The 22,939-nt window shown below is 46.1% G+C and overlaps 1 protein-coding gene across 2 annotated transcripts; it reads right to left on the minus strand.

Annotated features, from left to right (window-relative positions):
- Window positions 1-1,717: 1,717 nt before the first annotated feature.
- LOC108925344 (fibroblast growth factor 18-like) lies at window positions 1,718-6,435 on the minus strand. 2 transcript variants are annotated; one of them, XM_018737189.2, is made up of 5 exons: window positions 5,923-6,435; window positions 4,338-4,377; window positions 4,056-4,233; window positions 3,030-3,136; window positions 1,718-2,907 (listed from the first exon to the last, which is right to left on the minus strand). In XM_018737189.2, exons 1-5 carry the CDS (start codon window positions 5,952-5,954, stop codon window positions 2,641-2,643), a joined length of 624 nt encoding a protein of 207 aa, XP_018592705.1. In that variant the 5' UTR covers window positions 5,955-6,435; the 3' UTR covers window positions 1,718-2,640. The 2 variants fall into 2 exon arrangements, with proteins under 2 accessions (XP_018592705.1, XP_018592704.1); XM_018737188.2 differs by having other exon boundaries at window positions 1,718-2,910.
- Between the last annotated feature and the right edge of the window lie 16,504 nt (window positions 6,436-22,939).

Here is a 22,939-nt window from a genome sequence, read left to right on the forward strand (position 1 = left end):
GCAGATCTAGTGAAAGGTTTGAGGACACCTTCTGACACCTCTTCTCCTCCCTGGACCATTTGGTTAAAGTATTTGAGTAGGAAGTCAACTGGCAGGTCTTCCCAGCCATTCTACACCATCTATTAGAGGCGTAGGACACTTGTGGATTGAGTTGCTTAGACTACCCTATTGACTTTGTCCTGTGAAAATATTGCCCAATCGTGATCAAACTTTTGACTGCTACTGTATGTGCTTAAGTTTGTGTTAGTTCAGCTTCACCTTGCTGGTACTGTGTTGCTTTTCTTAAAGTTCACTACTCACTATTGTCTCCCTCATATCCGCACTCACTCACTCATTGTTCGCCTGTGTAGTGTTTGAATTGGACTGGCTGAATAACTGCACTATAATATCCAGCTGTATAAATAGGTAAAAAGGAAAAATGTAACCTGCCTATGCTGCTTTGGGTAAAAGCATTGCCAAAGAACTGAGTGAACTCAACACGTTTGACAGTAACTGTGAGGTGCAGAATGAAGGGCTCGGCTTGTATCTCGCCTATGTGAACCATAGGTGTAGCGTTGGAGACTGATGGGCAGTGTAAGTTGCTGTGACATAATTCTTTGAATTATGTGGTGCAGGAGGTGGTATCCCTTGGAGTTGCTTGGAATTGGAGTGAGAGCAACTCACACAAAAGGTACCTGTGCTCAGTGTAATGTACATTGAGCTCTTTGCCACAAGGTGGCGATAAAATGTTTTATTATAAGGGTGCACTTTGCCAACATAACCATTGAAATATGAATCTGATTTAATATTTTCTGCAGTTTGCTAACTAGTAACATGTATTCTGGTTGCAGAACGAATGGTGATATTTCAGTCTGTTGCATGACTATACACTTGAATCAGATTTAAAGTGTTGTGTAGTGACAGGTAAATCTTTTAACTAGAACCTGGGGAGTAATTTTTTTTTTTTTTTTTTTTTTTTTTGGGTGGTGGCTCTTAACTCCCACCCTGCATTTCAGCCAGTCAGTGCTAAGGTTCTGATGCCACCGACAGTTGCTAATCATCCCAGTAATCTTCCATCCATAATTCCTCTCCAATTTTCCACTTGGACCTTGCTGAGCACATCTGTAGGACTGTAACTATGTTGTAGAACACTCCTAAAGAACTCTTCTGCATACCGGAGGAGCAGCTTCATCCTTTTACCAGCACCACCCGCTGCTGTGATTCTGATTAGACCTTGACGTCTGTTTTATGACAAGCGGAGAGTCCAGCTGAGAATTTGGCAGTCCTGCCCCCAGGGTCATGAGCATGCCACGTTCAGTTAAGGAAATAATTTGTTCAATCAAGTGCTTACGTCTTCTGCTGGAACAAAACCCCACACATGCTTTAGACCTCCAGGTCCATGATTAGACACCCCCAGAGTTAAGTTAGGCAATTCATTTTTTACACAGAACAGCATAGCACTCCCACAAAGTCCTGCCAGGTCTGCTACTCCGCACAGAAACATTACAACATGGTCAAGTTAGCAGTGTTACAATAGGTTCGCTGAGCCCACATCGCAACTGTTCACTCTTTACTTGTGAATTTCAGATATGAGGATCCATGTGTCTCACAATCTGTCACTTTCAAAAAAAGAAGCTTGATGTACAATAAACATCTTAAAGTTTTTAATACAACCATCCAAGTAGTTTTAAAATGACTGCAATATACAGAGGAAAATAAATAGTTTTATAATGTCTAATATTTACTGTTTGTCTACTCTTCTTTAGTGTTGGTGTATGAGGCCGTAAGTATGGTTCCAGCACTGTCCGTGGTGCTATGCAGAGGCTCTCCATCTCATCCCTTACAAATTTTTGCATATGCCTCTGGTGTCCAAGGTGTCTTTGGGAGAAATGTAGACTTTGGTGCTGCTTATATTCCCCTTTGGGTATATTAGTTCTGAAAGTGAGAGGCAGCATGATTGTAAATAAGGCCCCACCTCTTCCAAGAAGGCTTGTGTTACACGGCCCAGTACACGCGTCCTAATTTGTGCTCACAATTGTACGGATTTTATGGTGCTGAAGACTGTGTAGCCTACAGTGATCCATAGCTTATGCGTTTGTGAAGCGCTTGTCCACGTCATAGGGCCATGTTAGTCTTTTTCGTGGCCCTGCGTCCTCCAGTGCTTGATGCCACGCTCTTTTCCGACGTATGTGGCAGCAGGAGGGTGTCCCACTCCACTCTACTGCCACACCGAGTTGGGCTTGCGTTGGTCTCGCTGCCTCCGCAGGCCATGCCCGATCCGTTTTTGGCATGGGGAGAATTTCGTTGCGATGTGGTCGCTCTGAGTGAACTCGACCACTGGTGTCCTGACCGATGTGTGCAGTGAGGTTTGCTAGTGATCTGTGCAGAGTTACGTTAGCGAGGTGTGTTAGTTTTAGCTCAGTGACATATGATGGTTTGCTAGTGGCTGAATGTGCTGCTGTAGTTTTTATGCCGAGTTCTTCTGGGTTTGCTGAACCGTATGTGTCTTAGTGTCCACGCCGCGCAGTGGCGTGATGGTGGTTTGTGTGTGCGGGTGAACTTCGTCTTCTAGCCGGGTGTGTGTTTGCAGTCTTTTTATTGGCTTTACTGTGTCAGCAGGCTGCGCAAGCCGTTTGCGTGATGGCGTGATGACAGGGCGTGCTAGCGGGGTTCGGTGTCTTGCACCCTCTTGCTCCTCTTGCTGACTGTGGTGAAGCGGAAGGGCTGGAGGTCTGGCTGTTCGCCCGGAGGGAAGCGCTTCATGAAGTGCACGTCCTGTTGGTTGGGCAGGGTGTGGGGGCCACGCCGAGGGCGCCCCCTCTTGGTGAAGCCTACGTACCACCCCTCGTAGCGTGCCGACATTAGTGCTGTGTAATGGTTCTCCAGAACCTTCTCCACGAAGACGCAGTCTGCGCTACGGTTGCTGGCCTTCTGGGAAACGCAGATAAAACAAGAGCAAGGAGTCAACATGACATCGTGTGGGACACTGTGTGGTTTTGACCGTTTCACCGAGTCAAGGCCAGGTGCTCTTCAGCCAGCCCCACACTCACCTTGCCCACTAGCTTGCCGCGACGATTCATGCACAGGTAGTAGTTGGTCTCCTTGCCCCTTATTCTCACCTGGCTTCCAAAGGTGTCAGCTTCCACTACGAGCTGGGCTTGTGAAGAGACATGCAGACGGATAGACACAGGGGAGGGTGTTAGAGGACATAACTACAGCCCTCTTGATGGAGAAGGTTGTGGAATGGATGTAAAGGTGGTCTGGCAAACATTCTGTAGGGAAGGTTGGTAGTGAGTAGTCAGACAGACTACCTGTCTTCATGACCCCTTTGAGATAAGTCTTGTGCATCTAAACTTCTAGATACACATATAATTTTATACATATACAGATTAAGTGCCCAGAATTAAATGTTGACCAGAATTATTCCTCTTATGGTACTGGGTGCCAAGTCCAGGAGGGCTATATTTAATGCCTGATGTACTTGTCTAAAGTCATAGCAAGGTAAAGAGAGCTAGAGAACCTGTAGATTACTCTCCAGGACCATGAGCTGCATGTCCCTGAAGTGTAAGGCTATTAGAAATTGATCATATTCATGTACACTGTGTGGTTGCAGTAACAAATGAAAATGAAATGATTGTATTTACATTTTGTAGTTTTGTGCAGTTTTTTTTTTTGTCTTGTCTGGTTTTCAGGCTGGATGGGAAATTATTTTAAACATGAATGCAGCTGAAGAGTGGAGTCATAGCTGTTCTAAACCCTCATAGTAGCCATGGTACTGAAGGTATGATGGTGCCATCATTTTTAGTGGGAATGTTAAGCATATTCAACACCGTTTTGCTCCTTTTGGTAATTTCCAGTCTTTGTGAAATCTGACATTTTCTGGGGAGAATAAACCCCCAGGGTTGGTGGGGTGGCAGGTGACACGGATGTGTGGTACGACTAAGTCGGTACCACGAATGCATTTCTTGTCTGTGACTTTGAACGTGGCAGTGTGCGTGGGTTGTCAGCCTCATTATTTAACGTAACTCTGGGTGTATGTGAGTGAGAGAGAGTGAAGGACAAAGAATGTGCCTTACCATATTTGTCTCCGTCCTCTCCGCGGGCGCTGATCCTCCTCCCCAGCACCTGCACGTGTTTGCCACTCGTCCGGCTGTACAGCTGGTACACCCGGTGTTGCCGCCTGCTCATGGCATCCCGTACCCGTGTCTGGTTCTCCACGTGAACGCTGAAGTTCATGCCGTCCCTGCCGAACACCTGCTAGGCCCCGTGAACAAATACCTTTGCTTAGATACACTTGTATTTGCGTGCGCGTGCACACCTGCGGTCTCGCACTGAGATATACATGAGGATTATCTGACCTGCAATGGACTGCTCACCGCCAACAGTGTCTGGACACACCTGGAACAGAGTGATTGTATGAGAGGCATAATAGTAGTTTGTTAGCTCCAGAGTCCCACAATTGACTGAGGGTTATCTTCAGGAGGAAGTCACCATGGGTGATCACACACAGCAGCTGCAGCGACAATAAAAGTGTCACAACTCAAAACTTCCACCAGCTCGTCCGTCGCCTTTTCAAGAACTAAGATGCTGCTGCGTATACTATCTTCATCATCGCTGCTGCGCGTTGAAACATGCCTGTAGAACGCTGCTCTTTTGGCTCTTGTATCATGTATGGATGAGTGACCCAGTGTAAGTAGTGTATCTAGCAGTCTAAGTCACCTTGGCGAATAAGGTGTGTGGCTTGGTAACACTACATAGTATCCACTGTAAGTCCCTTTGGAGAGAAGTGTCTGCTAAGTGAATGTAAATGTATCGGCAACTTTAAATTTCAGATCATGCGATGGATTCTGACAGCCTGGATCACTCTCCACTGCCATCAGGTACCTTTTGCACGGTGACTGGTATGGAGCACTTCCTATCTTTGACCAGCTGAGGCAGGTCCCATTGGCAACACTTGCTTGTCCACACTACAGCAATACCATAACATCTGTTTTGCTGTTTTATTCACATTTATTCATTTAGCGGATGCTTTTCTCCAAAGCGACGTACATCTAGCGAAAAAATACGAGTGAATTACATTTCAGCAACAGGCCACTGCGTTAGACATGATCGTGGACTCGCTGTGACTACAAGGTACTTTCTTCGCTAGGACCACATATTATTGCAATGAGAACACTATCATTTTTAGCAAGAAGCAGATGCTTTTAGCTTCTGCAGGGCAGCGTATGAGCTGGGAGAGCATGTTGTCACATTATCACATTGTCACTACAGACTTGCTCCAGCAAAAGCCACAGATGGGGTCAGGGTGACAACCAGACTGAGTGTGGAGCAGAGAGCCTGCAGCCTTAAAATGTTTAAACATGGCATCAGTAGAAGTTTTTTTTTTTACGGGAGAATACTCATATAGCGGGGGAAATAACACGTAAATTTACTAATGGTATACTTGGCTGAAAATCCAACTTTTCATCTCATTTGACTTTTGTTACTGTGGCAGCAGATGGCGTAGGGGTTATAAGTGTTCTCTTAATCTGAAGGTTCCTGCTGTTGAACCTTTATGGAGACCATTACCTTAGATTGCTCCAGTACTTAGCTGTATGAATAGATGCATGCCTGTAAAATTGGTTATCTAACAGCGGAAGTGGTCGCGAACAAAGGAATTGGCTAAATAAAGGTTAATAATGGCTACGGGTGTTTCTCATAGGATCATACTACATTCCAGCCTTTGGCTTATAGTGAGATTTTATCCAAAGCTTACATTGATTTACCAGGTAGTATTTGCTAAATGTTCTCTCTTTTCCAGTCACAATACTGTATGAATTATTTTCACACCCACTCCACGCCACGATGTTCATGGGAGAAACTTCCATGAGCAAGATAACCGTTGAGCGCAAATGAATGTTTTAGCGTTACGTGCTGCAGCGTGGTGTGAGCGGAACGACTTACAGCAAAGTCAAGGTGGAGAGAATGGACTGCATCGCTCCCCCGAGCGACCGCGTGTCTTCCGCGCGCCTCTGTTCCCACGGCTGAGCCGAGCGCGTGCGTGAGCCGGGAAGGAGCGGCGTCCCGTTATCAGGCCTTCCTCTGGACCGGGGATCTGGTGGGCAGCCGCCAGTCCAGTGCGCATCGGGGTTCTCGGGCGGTGCGCGTCCGCGGGGGTCCCTTCCGAGGAGCCGCTGATGCCACGGTGAAAACGCGCGGGTCCGAGCGGCAGGAGCGCTGCTGGGCCGCTGTCAGGAGGAGCTCGCGCGCCCTTTCCCGTCGGCTCGGTGACTGACTGAGGCTCAGCCGGCTCGAGACACGAGGTGTCCAGGTGTTCCGACAAGGTGAGCAGCCAGATGGCCGCAGCAGCTCCAAACGTCCAGATGCCGCCTTGTTTAAAAAAAGTCAAGTCACGCCTGGACAGATTGTCTCACACCATTTATTTATTCATTTAGTTTGTTTGTAAAAGATGGTCCCAAAGCGATGGCGTGACTGAGGAGGAAAAAAATGTAACGGACAGGGAGGAAATGTGGTTTGTATAGGAACGGGCGAGGAGGTTAATGGGCGGTGGGAGCCGGTCTAGTCCCTATGATGGGAGAGGAGTCTCCGAGGGGGGCAGAATGCCTGGGCAGTGGGCTGATGATGAGGACGGAAAATCCTCAGCCGTTCTGCGGGTTCCAAGTGGCCCAGGCTGAGCGCAGTCATGGTTGTGGCACCCTATAACCACGTACACCACCCTTTTACCTCCTTGTACCACATATGCTGCTCTACCACTGTGTACCACTGTACGACCCTATACCATTATGTTACACCTTCTACCTCCCTTTACCGCTCCATTGGTCCAGCAGAGCTCGACGAGTACAAAAGTCCGTGGATCAGAAGCTGCAATGACTGCAATGAAAAGTCTGGTAGCAGCCCGGGTCGCTTGAATAAAATGTGTGGAGAGGACGGACGAGTCGCGGCCGCGGCTTCGCGCAGCGCAGCGCAACGCAACGGCCGCACGCTGGGAATAAAGCCGCAAACGCACCTGATCCGCAGCGCCGCGTGTGGCTCTCAAGGAGCTCCGGGACCACACCAGCCAGAACACACGCGCATGACATCACCCCTTAAACTTTCGCAGGAAAAAAAAATGCCTTCTGACTTTTTGTTGTTGTTGTTGTTGTTGTTGTTGTTGTTTATATTATACCTGCAAAGAAAAAGGAAAAAAAAAAAAGTTTACGACGAAGTTCCCGACCTCCGCATTCAAAGGGTCTCGCATGTGTTGCAGATCCTGGAGTTTCGCTTCGGCTGCGTTGTCCGCTTTAGGGACGGTCGCTCGGTGCTGCGTGAACGATGTCCTTCCCGACGCACGAACACACACGTCCAACGTGCACCCTCACATCTGTGTGTGCGCGCGGGCAGCTCCTTATTTAGTCCAACATAACGGCGGAACAAAAGAAACTGACCCCAAAATCTGCAGTCCCGTCAGCGCGAGCAGGCTGTGTGTGTGCGCTCAGAAATGAATATCCCCCCTCGCAAGAGTTGTTATTCACGGTCAATAATCAGATCCTTGACAGAAGAGGCGAGTCAGCAAGCTTCAGATCTCACTCCGGCAGAGAGAAAAAACACAGAAAGAGAAGAGAACAGGACTTTAACAGCGGGGCAGATCAATCCTCCCCTTTCCTCTCTCTCACCCTCCCTCTTCTCTCTCCCATTCTCTCCCCCTCTCCTCTGTATACATATTTATTGGATCCAAATGAGAAGAGGACGCCTTTGATGCGCTTTTTTCACCTTATTACTGTAAGAGGCTGCAAGTAACGGGTCGTGACAACAGGAGAGACACGTTTCGGGACAGCCAGGCAGGCGTGTCTGCTTCTTGTTCTCGCACGCTGAGTGAGCGCAGCAAATGTGCGCTCCGGAGATGATGGAAACGGAGAACACCTTCCACCTCGGCTGACTCACAGCGAGCAGCACCGAGGGCGAAGGAGAAGGGGGGAAAAAGTGAGGGAGCGGCAGGAAGAGCAGTCATCCTCCCGCACAGGAAGCGCCGGCCGCCGCCGCCGCCGTCACCGGTGCCGGTGCCGCCGCTCCACTGAGGCGCCCTGTTCTGCGGCGCTCTTTCTCATCCTGCCTTTCACACTTGGGAGAATAACAGGAACGACAGAGTGAGTGAGTGAGTGAGTGAGAGGGGACGGAGGGGGAGAGGCCGTGAGGGAGGTATGTAAGCAAAGGAGGAGTTCCAAAACGAACATTCTCAGGGATTTCGGCCCGCTTTGCACCCCCCCTCCCACCGCGTCAGGAGCGCAGACACGCGTTCGGGCGGCGCGGGACTCAGCTCAACACTCTCTCGCTTTCAGAACGCACCGTTACCCCACTGATTAGCATCCGCTGCACATGCGCAACACATTGACATATTTTACGTGCGTACTTGAGTACGTGCGGGTTACCTTTACACCCTGAAAGTAAGAAGAATGCGCTCAGAATTGGAAGTACAGTAGTACAGAAGTGATGTACTAGCACGAGGGCAGCAACAACAAATTATTATTATTATGATATAAGAACATGTTTCATTATTAACCTTAATTTAGCCTTCGCCCAAGGTTTTTTGCAGTGTTAGACAACTTATAATGATTTACCCTTGTTTATTGCAGGCTATTCTTATTGTCTCTTTTCAGGGTAAGTACCTTGATCAGCGATCAAGTGTTTTCCTCAAATGCTGATGATTAGTTTGGGCTTGGATGTCAGGTAAGCTTCCTGTCATAAAATGGGCAGAGTTTTGGGCACAACAGGCCCCTACTTTCCTTGATGAACCCTCTTTGCAGATGGGGGAGCTATGGGAGCGGACACGGGACTACTGGACTGTATTATTGCACTGAAAGTGCATATAAATCCACTCAAAAGAAACAGCACAGTTGACCAAACGAGTCATTCACTGAAAGACTAGCCGTGAGTGCAGCTCATCTGAGCAAATTTCTTTCCTGTAGTGGCAAATTTACTCTCCACCAGGTGGCGCTATGCCAATAACAGCAGTGCTTTAACCAGTTGTACTTCATGCCCCGGGGCGCATGAAACAGTTGGGTGCATTATTTTTTATTAATCTAATAAAAGCAGCTGTGCTCTCATAATTCACTTTAACTTCTCCGGTATACTGTAGAACAATGGAATTCAAAAGCATGTAATCTGAGCATAATAAATTGAAAAGGGTTGAGTAATCTTGCAATAATGTAGGTGTAAGTCATGGTTACATATAGTGAAGTGCACTCATAACAGCACAGAGTAAATGATTAATTGCATAGTAACTGTAAACAGTCAAAGATACGGTTAGAATTCACTTCATCGTACCCAAAATCAATGCAATAAGTTATTTTATGTATTTCTGTTTCACAACAAGCATTGTGTTTGGTTTTTTTTACAAAGAGTCTACTTTTTAGAAAATTCATATGTGACTACCAATGGTAGATGTCTCTGACCTCCGTGGCCCAATTTCAGTGCTGGAAATAAAGCATAATTTCCGTCTGGGAATTTCAGAGTAGTGTGCACTAACAAACTGAGCACATATGAATTGTATAAACAAATATGCTTTGAAATATATTGCCATTCGGCTGTTTGGCCTTTGTCAATGTCCCAGACCTGGTTCACTTTTTATGTGTTGTTTTGAGGGGCACTTCTTAGGTGACAGCAGGGCCAGCCTGGGGAGGGGGGATTCTCTTTCCCCCTTGTTGTTACCTTCCCCTGCCGTTTCCCTCAATACGGAATGCTGAAACTCTGACAATACTCACAGCCTTCAGTATTGACAAAATAATGTGTCTTCAGTGCTAGTAATAACACTTGCAGATTAATCATTGTCAAAAGAGCCTGGATTTGCATTGTCTCTATGCTGCTTTCACTCAGAGTGGCCTTAGCAGAATGTCCCGGAACCTTTCTCTCTCTCTGTCTCTTTGTGGCTGCACTATTGATTGTCCATATCTAGCCTCTTGACTATTGATCTTTTTCAAACACTTAACGCACACGCACACACAGGATAACAGGAAGTTCACGAACGGGTTCAGTGATTATCTGTTCTCGTAAAGCCCTGGTACATCTGCCACTCGTTCTCTTCATGACTGGAAGAAAAAATCTGCGTTAGTGAAATGTTACTTGCTTATACCTTGAGCTTGTCCATCGATGCAAACAGCCCAGAGGGGGGTGATGCGGTTGTGAAAGCCATTGTCCTGCCCCATCACCGTCTTCTTGCAGAGGGGAAAGGAACAAACTCTACAGCTGCCAAGGTCAGAGGTTATAACAGGAAACACAACAGAGATCAAAACAGTCCGAATGGAGACACAAGCACACACATGCAATCAAACACATTTACACAAACATGCTTTTGTAAGAAACAAAGCTATAAGCCTTGCAAGTTTTGCTGAAACTCGCAAGTTAAATAAGCATTGCATGCAGCGAATTATTGATAATGACGTGTGATGAACACTATACTCACACTCTGAATCTGTCGTTTTACATTTACGGTTAATTTAATAACAGCTGTATAAAAACGTAAATAGATAAGATTATTGCATTCAGTTTTACAAATAGGAGCCCTAATAAGTGAGTTTTAATTGTATTCTAGTAATGACTTTTTGTTTACTTATTAAACACATCAGGGTGCCCAGTTGTTAGCCTTCACTTCAGTACTAGAGTTGGGTGATTGTGCTGTCCTTCTTTGCACTTTTTACCCCCAACATGTTTAACAACATGCAGGCACAAGTTACTCCGTCTAAATGCTACAACATAAGAGCCCGAGGTTTGCATTGGCTTTAATTGAACAGTTTAGCACTGATGTATATATTAGAGGGGGGTGCGGTGGCGCAGTGGGTTGGACCACAGTCCTGCTCTCCGGTGGGTCTGGGGTTCGAGTCCTGCTTGGGGTGCCTTGCGACGGACTGGCGTCCCGTCCTGGGTGTGTCCCCTCCCCCTCCGGCCTTACGCCCTGTGTTGCCGGGTTGGCTCTGGTTCCCCGTGACCCCGTATGGGACAAGCGGTTCTGAAAATGTGTGTGTGTGTGTGTGTGTGTGTGTGTGTGTGTATATATCAGAGTGGTGGGGGATGCAGAGATTTTGATGAACACGTAGGTAGAAGGCAGGACACATACTGTACCCACTCCTGTAATGTGTGTGTCTTTTTGGAAGACTTGCTGTCCTGAGAACCTGAGCGCTTTAGCATTATTGAAAACATGTATACTTTAAAAGCTATTTGTGGCAGTTTAACTTTATTAGAAACATACAGTTGAGGCATTTTTGCTTCAGTGCCCTTGAGCTTTGAATCATGATTTTTTTTTTTTGTCTGATTCTGTTGTTCCATCCATGAATTGTTAGCAATGCTCCACAGGGAAGCTGTTCTATTTTATGTATTTTTAAATATAGGCAGTATATTGTGATATATTTAAATGTATTCTTTACATATTTCATTTTAAATGTCCTCATACATTACTTCTTTACAGGGTCAAATGTTCCACATTTCAGTCATAAAACTAATTTAATGAATCCAGTTTGTTACATATGGGACACTTGTGGGGTCTGCGGGAAGATCAGGTAATCGGGAGCTCTTCTGAAAGAGATGTGAAAAATCTGATTCTGTTTTTCCAGCATTAATGAAACCAGACAGTTACACTTTAAGGAAGATTTATTTGCAAAACTGAAATCGCTACCCAATGGTGGCCAGCTGGAGTCTAAAGTTGAAGATTTGAGCTGCTATCCGTTGGAGGCAGTCAAGGCGATACTTTTTCAGGGACAGTATGGACCCAAAGCTCCCCTTATTCCCGCTGTGTGAGCTGTTCTTGGGTCCTTCATGCTTCACCGCAGCCAGAGAACACACCAGCCCACCGCCCATCCTGCCCTCTAACCCACATACATTCCTTTAAACAACACTTGTGCCACCCTAAATTAGTCAAACAACAAGCATTGCTTTGGTTCCAGCTTAAAAAGCTTAACATCCTCATATATGTCTTATTTAGCACAGTACTACTAAATGATTATACTGAAATGGCATTTCAAGATGATGGTTAATCTGTGCATAGTCCAGGTGAGCAGTTAATGTAACAGATATGGATGGGGCCCATCATATTCAAGGTTTTTCTTTACTTTGCTGTGATAACACTGATTTGAAAAACAGGCTGTATATTTTGGACCATTATCTGTGTTGCTTTTCTTTTTTTCTGTTCTGTCTGGAACCCCCATTTTTCATTATAGACCTTCTACGTTCTACTGAATCAGCAAACACATAATACCTTATTAGTATGGCCAGTTACTAATATTCGGTCATGCCAATAAAAGCACTTTAAAACTTGTAGAATGAGGAATGGGATATTTTTTGATTAACTGGGCCATTTTTTTGTGAACAAAGCGTGATGTAAAGTATTGTATTACAATTCTTTGTGTTTTACTTTCTTCCCGCTTGAGTTGTTTTTTTCCTTTTGCTGTTTTGCAGTTTCAAAATTCTGGGTTGCGGGGGTATTAATTGAATGAAACTGTATTCAGTAAGTAGCTGCAATTCCATATTTTTGCGACATGAGCTTGAATTCTCCTTTCTTATGTTCTACAACCAGAGGTAAACCTTCCTGTTATTCTGAACCCTATGCTCTTCAAGCTGAACCTTCATGTTTTTTTTTTTTTTTTTTTTCTTCATGTTGCTCCTCGTGCAACATTGACTCACTGGATTCTTGCAGCTTTGTCAGCAGATATAATGGGGCCAATGCTTTCCAGCAGTTAAAACAGCAGTGCTGCTAAAGGGCCTCAAAATAACCATGCAGAGAGACCTGCAAAAATCCATCCTTAAGACTAAGATGGCACTGCTACTTGTAGCCTTCTTTGACCCCTGCACCCACACTGCACATTTGTGACGCTAAATGCCTTGCTGTATACGAGCTGGGAATTTAACAGGGCCCTTCAGGGGTTGACACTGCTTATCCATGTTGTCATTTTAAATTCAGGTCATTGCAGATTATCCTCACTTTGACTCACAACTGCTCTTTCTTCCGCTTGTCCTCCCAGTGTCCTGCCAGTGTTCCTTTTGAAAAATGGGAAAATTGATCTGGTTCAGATGAACAAAAGGGCCTCCTTCAGCAGTCGATTCTTCATTATTCCGCCACAAAAAGAAGAGGCGAACCGGGGAAGGTCAGAGAGACTAGGCAGGAGAATGACAGCAGGAGCTGTGGCAAAGGGGTGGACTGAAGCCATGGGGACTGTGGGGTATGTTTAAGCATTGTTTTAAAAATTCAATAACCAATCAGCGTGTTCTGAGAATTGCAGCACATTTACGTGGAGAAGCATTACAATTTTTTTTTGTTTGCATGTTTCTTCAGGTTCAGTGTTTTTGGATTATGTGTTTGTCTTTAGATTCGACATTTGAGTGATTTATTTTTGCGTACAGTTTAAATTAGTTTTTATTTTCCCTGCGTTAGTGCTGTGCAGCGCAAACCGAAGAAAGTTAAACATGCCGGCAACGTCTGGGGGGGTAGCAAAGACGCAGTGGAAATGCAGTAACAAACTCCTAACGGGGCACCTGCCCCGTACAGGCCAGTCATCTTGGCAAGGATTGGATTCACACCTCACTCCTGGTGCTGTACCAAGTAGAGCGCACTATTTACCTGACTTTTTTGTGCACCATCAACACGTCGTACATATGTGGGAAAAATATGGAACAATGGTTTTGTTTCCAAGTCCATCCGAGTAGCGGAGAAATCTCCCAAAGTGCAGTGAGCTTCTGATTGCTCAAAGTTGTGTCCTGTATGGAAACACAGAAGATTTATGGCTCCAGCAGGAGTTCTGTCACCTGACATATCACACTGGCGAGTTCCCGTCACTGTGATTAAACTTAATTTGAAAGTATTTTGTTTTTCTTCTGCTATGTGGTAGAGACACACACACACATACACACACACACACACACACACACACACACACACACACAACAAGCACACTGCTCTACCAGTGTTGCCCTCATTCCTCGAAACGGATCACACATGTTCTCCCCTCTGTCATCTGCTCTCTCTGCCACTCCTCCCACTCTTTCCCTTGTTCCATTTTCCCCGTGTTCTCCTCCAAATCCCCCCCCCCCCCCAACCCACCCCTGTAGGAGGACCTGTTGAGTGGATCCAATCTGTGCCAATTCCACAGACATGCTTTGAATTTAGCTGCTCTCTTCCCTGCTCGTCTCCCTTCGGTCCCCCTAACTCCTCTCTGGGCTACGCAGTACATGCCTCTGCCTCTTGGCATGTCCTCAGCCTTTCCAGGCTTTGAAGACACTTCAGATTTCTAATAAAAGACAGGTCCTCACCACAACAAAAAGCCATCTTTGAATTTTGATAAACAATGTTTGTCTTTTTCCCCCTTAACATCTTTCTTTCTGTCCCCCCTTTTTCTTTGCCTCATCTGTGCTTTTTTTCAGACTTGGCTTCGGGACGGCTATATGCACTTGCTAAGCTTTTTCCGTGGATTCAGTGTTCTCTGGAACAGATTAGCCTCTAAAAGGGAGGGATGGCTGGTGGAAGAGGAGAGTGACAGGGAGACCGAGCAAGGGAGAAGTGAGACTGAAGAGAGGCACCAGGTAACTTTCGCTGTGATCTGAGTTTGACGTGTGGAAGTCTTAGCACGTGGCACATAGACATGATGAAAGAAAGCAAATACACACAAGTCAAAGTGTGTTTTTGTGTGTGCATCATAGACAGAAAGTAAGTAGAAGAGTACTAATGAACATCAGGAATTACTGATCGTGCAACTCTCCAACACCTACCGCGGTACATCCGTGGTGTCTATGCGCCATGGTAAAACCCCACCCCTCAGAACCAGCCCCCACGAGTTGTCCGTCAGCGTCTGTCCTTCACTAGCCAGCCCAGTCCTGACCCGGTGAGCAATCAGTGGCCCGCTGCAAGTGTATACTGATAATTATGGTTCTGAGAAATCTGGCAACCTGCAGCTCCAACAGGCAGCCTTTCTTGTTCCTCTAATGAAAGCCACAGACCGGTGCTTCTCTCTTGTGCTCACATAGCCCTCTTTCAGCTGGCAAGACTACTTTACCACAGCCATGGAATTCAAAGTAAATAAATGGACATTTTTCTGCCACTTTCTCTGGGAGAAGAATAACAGAGTGTATAGCATGTGTGTGAAGCAGCAAACCACAGTCTCATTGGAGTTATTAGAGGCTGGCTGTGCAGCAGCATAGAGCAGGACCAGATGGAGCAGCTGTACACTGCCATCTCACACACACACACACACACACACACACACACACACACACACACACACACACACACACACACACACACACACACACTCTAACACCCCCAGCCTCAAGGATTCACACAATTCCATCTTCACATTAAGGTGCCGGCTTACAATTTCACCAGTTCGCATGTCTGTATTTCTTCAAAAGCATTTCATCTTAAGTACTAAGCTTAAGTCTACAGCTGCTCTTAAAATCCTGGGATTTAACTGTCTGTCTTTGGCTAATTTAGCTCAGTTCCATAACTGCTTTTTTATCTTCTTTGCATAAATATCTACAAACACAACAGCTGATGTTTAGCAAGGGTTAGAGCACAAACGTTAGACATATATTTGAAACGAAAGTGTGCTCTTACAGTTAACACTAAGAGGACTGCAGTATTGTAGCTGTAAGAACACATGAAGCACTGTACAGCGAAACACTCAATCAGCATACACACTCTAATGGTTCAGTGCAGATTGTACAGCAGAACATTCCAGCAATGTACTGTAATAATTTAGTACGGATTCTACAATGGAACATTCCTGCAGTGTATTCCAGTAGTTAAACACTGATTGTACAATGGAACGTTCCGGAAGTGTACTCTAATGGTTAACCACTGATTGTACAATGGAGCATTCCACCAGTGTACTCTAATGGTTAAACACTGATTGTACAATAGAATGTTCCAGAAGTGTACTCTAATGGTTAAACGCTGATTCTGCAGTCGAACATTCCAGCAATGTACTTGAGTTTATTTACTTACATTTATGCATTTTGTAAACCTTTCTTAAAAGTGACATTTACATTTATTCATTTAGCTGATGCTTTTCTCCATAGAAAACACACCTTACAATGTTAAGGTTTTTATTATTGCAGTTGCAAGCTTATAACTATACAACTGGAACAATTTAGGATAAGTACCTTGCTCAAAGGTGCTACTGCCAGAAGTGGGGATCAACCCTGTGACTCTTGGATTCTAATCACTACCTACTGACTGTCCCGGAGTAAACTCAGCGAAAAACAAAAGACTTCCCCCTGCAGACAGGGATGAATACAAATACACAATTATTAAAGTTTGCCTTATTTGTCATATAGTTGTTGTTATAGCACATATATTTCAGCAGTATTGCTATTGAGGGACACGTGCGAAGAAGAACTGGTAGGCGGTGAATGAGTATTTTACAAAGGTTTCAGGAGCTCAGGACAAAATGGGTTGAAAAGAGGTGCATTTTGAGACCCTTTGTGAACACTGGAAAGGATTCAGCCATTCTGAGGGACAGAGGGAATTCATTCCGCCACACCGGGAGAACAGTGACTTTAAACACTGACTTCCCAGTGGACAGCTGGGGAGTGTGCCCTCATGGTAACTCCAAGTGGCACGTAGCAGCAGTGACCTCCTATGGTTGAACAGTTACTGCTCAGTGGGTCACCTTAGAAGAGTGCGATCATAGCGAAACCCGGTGCGAAACTCACACCAGCGTTAAGGATGAGGGGCGTTCTTCATCTCATCCTGCTTATGCGGCACAACTGCTGTTCCCCTCAGCTGTGACATCACTGCCGTGCCGCTGGCACCCATTGCGTGCCTCCTCCAGCCCTCACAGGGGTGTTTCTCATAAAGAAATTTAGGGGTTAGTGTTAATATTTATTTTTCTATGACGGAAAGTTCTGGACTGCTGCGAGCGCTCAGGACTGCCCAACCACAATGAATTATCAATTTCATTTGGCTGCGGCTTCTGTCCTGCGTGACTCATAAAGTCTGCAACCCATTTTGACTCCAGAGTTTGTTTGCAGGAGCACTCCAGCACTGGAGGGCATGGCGTCTTTACCTAGAATTCCAAACAATTTTGAGTCCAACCCCCACCTCGGTGGCTCCTTTAGGCCAGTGAGTCGTTTGCATGTGCGCAAACATGGCAGGGCCTTCTCCCGTGAGCTCTTAGTGTGTCCTGCATCACGTCAGGGCTGTTGCTCGTGACAACGTAGCGCTAACCTGTGCTGTGTGTTGCAGTCACACTTTACAGCTCGCGGTGTGTTCAACTCGGTTCGTAGCTGAGTTTCAGTTCTGCGTGCTGCAGCGTGGGGTTCGTTACCGATGCGGTTATCTTAGCGAGGCGCACCTAACATTGCAGGAGTGAGCTTACAATAAGCTCACGTTTTCGAACATGCCGCAGGGTGGCGGTTAGCCATTAGCGTGTAACAGTGCTGGAATGCTGCGTACAGCCCTGATCGAGCGGAGCTGTGTGCGTTAGCCTCCTCCACTAGGGGGGCTGCTTGTGCTGGGCCAAAACTGCCTTCGGATCTATACTTATCACCAGTATTTATACGGAGCAGCTTTTGAAGCTCCTACGAATCACGCCTGTTCTCATAGCAGTGAAACGTGATAACGACAGCAGATACGGCAGCAACGCTGCGGAGAGACTGCACGTTAAGTGCGACGTGGACGACAGGAGGAAGCGGGCGTGTTTTTTCCTGTGGGCAACACGTCCAACGCAGCGTGCAGGTTTTGCACGGAGATGTTAGCCAGGGCCACTAACCCAGGAAATGCTTTGGTTGGCCACACAGTAATTGGGACTGTCCTGTGTAATTTGGTGGCGACGGGAGCGGGTGCTGGAGCGGTTTCTCCGGTTGGCCGCACTCGCCGCTTGCACTTGTCTCTTTGGCTGTTGGTCAACCACACTCGTGCGCTCAAAGGAGACTTTTAACCAGCCTCAACTGAACAAAACAAAGAGTGCTACATGGCGCATTATCCTCTTAAATACTGGGGCATGGAATAACTTTGACAGCTCATCTTTTCACTACAGTATGTGTACGTTTCTTACGGGGGAGGGGACATTAAACAGGCAAGTTCTAAAGAAATATTATAACTTCATTTTAATTTGTACTGGAAACCGTTCTCAGCCTTTTCACTACGTTGTGAAGATGTTTAACAGGCATTACGTCTGAAGGCAGGGTGGTGTGCTTGAGGAGCCGAGTCTTTGAACTGAGTGCCTGTCTGCCTGTAGAGTGTGTAACAGTGAACCGGGCTGTGCCTTACTGGCTGACTGTGTCCCTCCGTTGCTGCTGGGTCTGCAGTGTGCCTGAAGCTACTGCTGGTGGTGACAGGGTAGTGCTCACCTGAGTAGTCCATGAGGTCATCATATAAAGGTATTATATAGCATGAGCCTGTAGGACATCATCATAATTCCAACTTTTCAAACACTAATGAAAAATATAAACTAGTGAAATTCTCATCATGTTTCCATAGATTTGCATTTATTTGGCAGACACTTTTTCTCCAAAGCAACGCACAACTGAGAGTAAACAAAAGTATCACCAAGAGGCGGAGAGACAAGTGCAGACATGTTATTCACGAAGTACAGTCGGTCAGCCCAGCACCACCATTTTTGCCAGCATACAGTATATTACACAAACAGCTGTATGTAGGATGGCGAGACAGGAGATGAAGAGAGAAGTAGGGCTGAAAGAGATGTGTTTTGAGACACTTCTTGAATGTTGACCAGGATTAATTTATTCATTCATTATATTTAATAATAAAAATCCATTAATTGTACGTGCTGTTATCTAAGCTTTGAAAAGTTGTTTCAGACACACAAACCCCAAATTTGTTGTTTATTCCATTTGGAATGCCTGAGCTTCCATCTCACTTTTGACAAAGTTAACATTAAAATCATTAGTATCTTTAATTCCTTTTTTTAAAATATTTCACAGCAGGACAGCTAGCTAGACATTTAACAGACACACACACACACACACACACACACACACACAGACACACACACACACACACACACACACTGGCTGGAACAGCTTGTCCCAAGCGGGGTTGCGGCGAACCGGAGCCTAACCTGGCAACACAGGGCATAAGGCGGGAAGGGACACACCCAAGACAGGTTAACAGGCACAGTTATTCAAAATAAAAGACATGATTTCCACTTTCTTAAGTCAAGCTCATGCTCTGGTTTTGGAACTCACTGAGCTGGGTCCCTGAGCCATCAGCCCGTTCTTGCCTGCAGAGATACTGCAGCAAGTAGGGTGGACCGGTCACCTCTGCTGGACAGTTCTGTCCATGCAAAAGAAATGTGTGTGCACGCTCTCTCTCACTCTCTCTCCTTACTGGGACCTCTGCAGTGTGTCCATCTCTCCTGGGCAGGGTACTGCACATGGAATCAGTCTGCCACCCCAGATGGGGGAGCTGGATTAATGGCAGCCATGTCCCCATGTGCTCAAGGGCACACAAGCAAGGCAGTCTGAAGGCGTGGTGCAGGGGTCATTGCTCAGACTGCAGGGAGGGAGGGTGAATAAGAGACTTGGAGGCCAGCTGCGCTGGCAGAGATGGAAGCGCTTAATGGCATGGCACGCATTTCTCTGACGACATCACGCACACGGCCCGCGTATCTGTCTTCCCCTGTCCAACACTTGCTCTCCCCTTCATCCCTCCATCCTGGCGTCGCCTGTTCCCTTTCATTCTCTCACTTTTTCTCTCTCCCTCCCATTCTCATTCTTTAATCTTGGGCCAGACAAGCTCAACTGCAGCCAATTAGTTCCCCCCATTTCTGTTTGTAAATTAGCTTTTGAAGCTTTGGATAGCGTACAGATTTCTGACTGTTTAAATCTTCCTTTCCTTCTCTTTCTGCACTTAATTTCCAGCATGAACAAACCTGCTGGCAATAAGGGATGTAAGGCACTTGCACGCCCCCCCGTCTCGTCCTCAACTCCTTTGCCCGCATCGGCATTCATTTTTCTTTCCTTTCTCTCTCTCTGTCTTGCCCATCTCATTTCATATTTTTTTCTCCACTTGTTCGTGCACTCATGTAATACCCTCCCTTTCCCTTATTTTACTACCTTTTTTAGTTATTTTCCTTGGTCACTGACCTCTCTCATTCATCCTTTCCCTCATTCTGCGCTACCTGTGTCTCCACACAGTGTGTCACTCTGCTGTCCCCTTCCTCTCATGTCTTTATTTCTGCTCCCGTGTAATTGGCATGCCATTAGTCCCTTTCTCAACACCACTACTCTGTGTCCTTTTCTCAAAACTCAGTCTGCTTTTATTGTGTTTGCAGTTTGAATGTATTCCTGCATGCAGTTTGTCTCATTTTTATCTCTTTGTCCATAATGTACTTGCCTTTGTCTCGCTTTCAGCTAGTCCTTTCCCTAACCTGTATAGTTTCTGCCTGTCTCTCGCCCAATGCAGTGTGACCCTATCATTTGTCATACAGAATGTCCCTTGTCTCTCTTGGTCCCTCTTCATGCAGTGTCTGTCTCCGAAAACAGTGTAACCCCCCCACCCCTGCACAGGGGAATGATTAGTGAGAACACATTCACATTTTCCTTCCATGCGCTGTGCCAGCAAGTGGCTGTGTGCTGCCTGCACAGAGACCAGCTATGGCAGGGGAGGACAGTAGCGAAAGGGGGGATTTTTGTTCTTCTGTGAATTCTGCATGTCTGCCTGAGTGTTTCCATTTTGAACGGAATGCGGATAATGATGTATGGCCAGCAACCTGTTTGCATGCATGTGTTTATGCAGACGTGCATGCTGGTGTGTGTATGTGTGTGTGTGGTTGGCCCGTGGGAATTCTGACGCTGGGTATCCTATGGTTGTGTGAATCCAGATGTGAAGTTCTGAGCAGCGAAACCTGACCCTCCCCCCCAGCCGTTCTGCCCAGAACTCAGAACTCTGCACTCACACACATGTGGAAACAATTCAGAGTGTGCCCTGGGTGGGGGCAGCCCCCTCTCTCAAGCACACACACACACACACACACACACACACACACACACACACACACACACACACACACAGACACATGCAGACACACACTCATTCACACACCCTCACTTACTATACACACTCATTCACACAGCCATTGTCTCACTGTTACGGACATGCAGCCAGCCATCCGTACACAGACTGATACACAAAGTCAAGCATTTGCACACACACATATTCTCATAGTTATACGCTCATGTGGAAATGCTGGCCTGTGGCACTTTACACTGGTTCATCATTAGCATACAGGAAATGTGGCATGGAGAAAATTGAATGGCTTTAAATACTTATTTGTACTTTTTACTGGTTACCTAAGAAGATTTTGTGCTCAAGGTCAAATAAGATGTAAAAATGTGTAACATATCTGTCTGTGGTCCTGTGTCTGTGCAGGTGCTTTCGTGTGCATGTAGAAGTCTAAGCAACATGTCTGTGAGAGTGAATGAGTGTGATGCACCCCGTCTCTGAGACTCACCCACCGCACTTCAGTTTCCACTCAGTAATCGTTGTTTTGCCGTCAGCTGCATTGTACAGCGGATGCCATCTTTGACTTTCATTTAGAATAATTACTCAGATTATACCAGCATAAAGCAGCAGGTAGCATGGCAGTTAACATTATGGACTTCCATTGATGTTCATGCCCTATGCTCTGCTAATAATTCAGAATTCCTGACCAGGGGAGATATGGCATACTTGCCTAAACTGGCAGTAATTTTTCTCAATGGAACAACATTGTAAAACTTAGTAATAGAGAAAATTGCACTGGGGTGTATGGAGAAGACCACGGTGTAAAAAAGGACGGAGGAGGGTAGAGAGCCCAGGGAGTGTAGAAAGGGAAAGCAGTTTGTGCAAGGACCCAGAGTGTGAAGTCGGTAAGGTGATGAGGTATGTAGAGAGGGACCTGTGTGTTTTATGTTAGATGAGAACTTGCAGGTTCACGGCTCACAAAGCTGTATGCCACATAACACACATTGCAATGCTGAACATCTCACGGGGAGAGTAAACCTGTAGTGTCGTCTGATGACCGAGAAAACTACCACGTTTAACAGTTTTTTAAAGTGTGTTATATGCGAGCGTGTCTATGTATGTGCATGTGTGTAAATGTACCTTCTCATGTCTAATACTCTGACAAGAGAGGCACTGAAGTTCACTCTGCAGAAAAAAAAGAAAAAGATTAGGCCATAAACATCTGTTGAATGTTTCAGATCAGCTCCGTCTGGGTCCCTGTCACTGCCAGTACACTGTCAAGACATCTGCAGCAGAACGCGGAGCCCACACAGAACTCCGCACTGTGCTCCCAGGAGGGCTACAGAAGGTGGAGGGGTGGTTGACGCGTGTGTGCAGGAGAGTGTGAGGAAAGGGAATGAGGGTGGGTGAGGGGGAGGCAGAGAAAAAGTGAGGAGAGAGGGCTACAGGGCAGGGTTGTTTTTGATACATCCAAAGTGCAGAAACAAGCCAGTTTCTGTAATTTAATATTTCACTGCCTTCACATCTGGAGTTGCACATAAAAAAGGAAAATAAGCAGTGAGAGGGAGGTTGTGACACTGCCACATATACTGTGAAAGATACACTCGCGCTCCTCTTGTGCCTCCGATCGCACACGGCATATCCTCGTTCTGCTACTCACTAGTGGCCGCTGCAAAGCAAAACAAGACCGAAGGCTCGCACGCAGCCAACCGAGTGTGAGCGAGAGTGTATACCCTTCGTGGGTGCTGTGTTCACTTGGCATGAACGTGTGGCTGATCTGGGTGTGATTACTGCCTGGCTATCTGACAGCAAGGATGATGACATTCATAGCTCTGCGCTCCAGTGCAAGTCTTGCTGTTGCAGCCCTCCGAATGAAACCTTGCAGTTGAAACCTCCACACCTTCTGCCCTGTGGACACCGCACATCTGAAACAGTTTTACAAAGTTCAAATTAGAAAGGAAGAACAGGGACTTTAATTAAGACTGTAATGCTGTGATGCCTATATCTTAGTTACTACCCAATTTCTGACAGGCAATT

This window comes from Scleropages formosus, chromosome 13 (assembly GCF_900964775.1).
Source record: "Scleropages formosus chromosome 13, fSclFor1.1, whole genome shotgun sequence".
Lineage (NCBI taxonomy): Eukaryota > Metazoa > Chordata > Actinopteri > Osteoglossiformes > Osteoglossidae > Scleropages > Scleropages formosus.